Raw genomic sequence first — 4076 nt, forward strand, 5'->3', positions numbered from 1 at the left:
TCGAGTTTGTAGCCACATTCTCATTTCACATGATGGTTCAGATATGGTAAATGATGGAGGATGATGATGATAATGGGCTGCAGCCATGTTTTACGATGGAAATGATTTTAGTGTTTCTCGGCATTTTTAAAGTAAAACCCGAGTTTCACTCAATGATGGCTTGACATAACTTTATTGATGAAATGTATATTGAGCATGAGTTCACTGAGTGCCTCAAGTACTCAGCCCTTGCATATGTTTTCCCTATGTGCAGGTTGAGCGTGGACGGGAGACTGAGGATGTTGAGCATTGGACCGAGACCATATTCAATAAACGTTCTGGTTGCTATTGTGTCTTCATACATAGTAGTAGCTGACTCTCAATTGTTTCCGCTACTCTAAGTCTTAAGAATTTTTACTTTTTCTTTAAGTTGTTGAACTATGTCATTCACACTATGTTACTTCGTGATTTGAAACTTTGAGTTGATAATGGAATTTCGTCTTTTGATCTATATGTCGTACTTCCTTTATTGCTACCCCTTCTTCCCCGCTTCTTAATTCCCCCACTAGTCGTGAACCACCGTGCTTTCTATCCTTAGGAAGTGCGGTCGTGACAGAATGGTATCAGAGTCACTTTTCCTTCCGCTCTGGACCGAGAGTCTTTTATTCAATCTAGTCTAGACTCGTTTCGCTAGACTAAAAGAGTATTCATTGAAGGCTCAACATTCCGTCTCGCCGCGCTCAACAAGAAAAAAGGTAAAATGTTTTGAAATGAGAAATGTTTATGCAATTGATGTTGAACGGGATAATGAAAGAGAAGTACCCGGAGTTGTTCGTTAGAGATGAGCAAATTTCGGGATGAAATTTCTGTTAAGGTGGGTAGAATGTAACGTCCGTAGTTTTTATAGTGCTTGGCGCGCCTAAAATTGAGGAACGGTCGAGGAATTTATATTTGGAACAACGCCAAATATAAGTGGTTGCGTTGAACGATTTTAATCGTTGTGAAGACAAGATAACGAATTAATTAAAGTTTCCGTGAATTTTAATTAATAGAAAGAAATGCTAGAATGTAAAGTATATATATATATATATATATATATAGGGTCATGATCTATGGCAAACACCTCTTAACCATATAACTAGAGAACAAATAATAGCCACAAGATCAAAAAAATCAAGGGCTAGTATTAATTTTTGAATTTAATGAGATATTAGTTCCCTCAATCACAAATTTACTCCACAATAATAAGGCGGGGGTATAATGGTCATTGCACATCCAAAATTAGGTTACATAATTGGCATTTGAAAAAGAAACTGCTTTCTTCTCTTCTCCTCCTCTTCCTTCTTCTGCAAAATAGTTCTCAGCTCTCCTACCGCCGATTCGTCCGATTGAAGAGGAATTCGATTGGAAATTATCAATATTTTCGCGATTCAAGTGACTCTCTTTCCCCGACGAAGGAATCTGCATCGGTGTCTCCAATCATCACTCTTCTAGCGGCCAACAACACCGCCACCGTCAACAAGGCGGCGGCGGCGCTCCGGAAGGAGCTCATCGCGGTGATCAAGGAGAAGAAGGAGGCGATGGCCAAGGGCGTGCAGCTCTACGACATCTTGTCGCACATGATTGTGGCATCTGACCCCGAGCGGGAACACACAGATCTATGATATGATTTAGCCTGCATTTCCCAATTTATCTTCTGTTTTTCTTAGTTTTGATTTCCTTTAATTAGGGAATTAACATTAGGTGATAAGCTATCGTTGCAATTTTTATGATGGGATGTAGTGTAGTATTTGAATTTTGTGAGATTTTAGCTATGCATTTCAGATGTAGCCCCTTTCTGTTTCTTCTTGCTCTAATATAATTATAATATCAATGTTGAATTGTCCCAAAAATAATCATGCTAAGAGTGAAGAGTGAAGTAAAATCATGCTAAGAGTGATGTGTTTTGTAAACAAGAGTGAAGTAAAATAGTGATGTGTTTTGTAAACAAGAGTGAAGCATTATCATGCTAAGAATGAAGTGTTTTGTAAACAAGAGTGAAGTAAAATCATGCTAAGAGTGATGTGTCTTGCAAACAAGAGTGAAGTAAAATAGCGATGTGTTTTGCAAACAAGAGTGAAGTAAAATCATGCTAAGAGTGATGTGTTTTGTAAATAACAGTGAAGTAAAAAATCATAATAAGAGTGACGTGTTTTGTGAACAAGAGTGAAGTAAAATCATAATAAGAGTGATGTGTTTTGTGAATAAGAGTGAAGTAAAATCATAATAAGAGTGATGTGTTTTGTAAACAAAGTGAAGTAAAATCAGAATAAGAGTGATGTGTTTGTAAACAAGAGTGAAGTAAAATCGGAGTAAGAGTGATGTGTTTTGTAAACAAGAGTGAAGTAAAATCTGAATAAGAGTGATGTGTTTTGTAAACAAGAGTGAAGTAAAATCAGAGTAAGAGTGATGTGTTTTGTAAACAAGAGTGAAGTAAAATCAGAATAAAAGTGGTGTGTTTTGTAAACAAGAGTGAAGTAAAATCGGAGTAAGAGTGATGTGTTTTGTAAACAAGAGTGAAGTAAAATCATGCTAAGAGTGATGTGTTTTGTAAACAAGAGTGAAGTAAAATCAGAATAAAAGTGATGTGTTTTGTAAACAAGAGTGAAGTAAAATCATAATAAGTGTGGTGTGTTTTGTAAACAAGAGTGAAGTAAAATCAGTTTAAGAGTGATGTGTTTTGTAAACAAGAGTGAAGTAAAATCAGAATAAGAGTGATGTGTTTTGTACATAAGAGTGAAGTAAAATCAGAATAAGAGTGATGTGTTTTGTTAATTTAGGCCTCTTTTGTTCAAAATCTTATAAACTCATCCAATGAATTGTATAAAACCACACAAACTACGAGCCTACCAAAGATAAATTAGCGACAAAGATGAATGCAGAAACATAGGTCATTGTTCAATTAAGACATAAATAAAATCATCGAATGAATTAGGAGTTGCTTTGACAAAGAATGAATTGAGACTTAGTAACACACTCTAGCAAACACTTATTTAACACTCTTGTTTATTTTAACCAAGAATAAAATGTCCTCCGATCACCATCTAAGCAGTAACTCCTTATTTGGTTATACTAATTTGTATTGTCAAATTTATAATTATTCAACACTGAAGCTATTGCCACTGAAATTCATCCACAACATCTTGAAAACAAAAAAAATAATGGCAACTTCGGTGGGCAAAGTGCGCGTGGAAGCAATTCAAACAGTGGTTCCAACAAAGCCAACAGATCCACGACAATCGCGCAGAATCACGGTTTCACAGAATGTGGGATCGGCGGCGGTACTGCAGCGGCGCTTCCACCTGCTTCTCTGCTACAACAAGGGCTCCTCCGAGGACTCTGGATGGCTGGTTGCCGGGCAGATTAAAGAGTCTCTCAGAAGAGTCCTGCAGGACTACCCCTTGCTCGCCGGCAAGCTGCGCTGGTGCGACGCTGATTTGGAGATCGTGTGCACTGATTCCGGCACTCGAATGGTGGAGACCAAGACGGAGATGGCGTTGGCTGGTTTCGTCAAAATGGAGGAAAAGAGAAAGGATGAAGCTGAGCTCGTTTTCTGGGGGATGTTCTTCAACATACCCCTCAATTCCGAAAATGCCCTTGAGCTATTATTTTTAACAAAAATCTGAAAATTTGTTTAACTTATAAGATTAAATTAGATTAACAAAATGTGTGGCTGAGATTTGTTCACTAGTTATACACTTAATATTAGTTATACTTTGATCACTACCCTATATATATATATGTGTGTGTGTGTGTGTGTGTGTGTGTGTGTGTGTGTGGGCTTCTCAATTAAACTAGAGTCCAATTAGTATATAAAAAAATGGCTTGGGCCCTAACTATTTAAGAATCTAACCAATTGATAACCTTTTTAACTTGGGCTTTCAACTAAATGAACCCAAACTAATTTAAATAAAATATGTTGAGCCCAATACAGTTCCAAGAATGTGGGATCAAGCCCAACACCCTTTTCTTCCTTTCCTCTCCCTCCCTCTCGGCCAATCACCCCCCCCCCCCCCCCTTGAAGACTCTCCACCTTTCACCTCCCTCATTCATTCCTA

General features: G+C 37.6%; 1 protein-coding gene across 1 annotated transcript; it reads left to right on the plus strand.

Moving 5' to 3' along the window:
- The first annotated feature begins 3179 nt into the window (after nt 1-3179).
- LOC121766973 lies at nt 3180-3644 on the plus strand. The gene has a single exon (XM_042163194.1). The coding sequence runs from the start codon at nt 3180-3182 to the stop codon at nt 3642-3644; it is 465 nt and encodes a 154-aa protein (XP_042019128.1).
- The last annotated feature ends 432 nt before the right edge of the window (nt 3645-4076 follow it).

The sequence above is a fragment of the Salvia splendens genome, chromosome 15 (assembly GCF_004379255.2).
Source record: "Salvia splendens isolate huo1 chromosome 15, SspV2, whole genome shotgun sequence".
In the NCBI taxonomy this organism is placed as follows: Eukaryota; Viridiplantae; Streptophyta; class Magnoliopsida; order Lamiales; family Lamiaceae; genus Salvia; species Salvia splendens.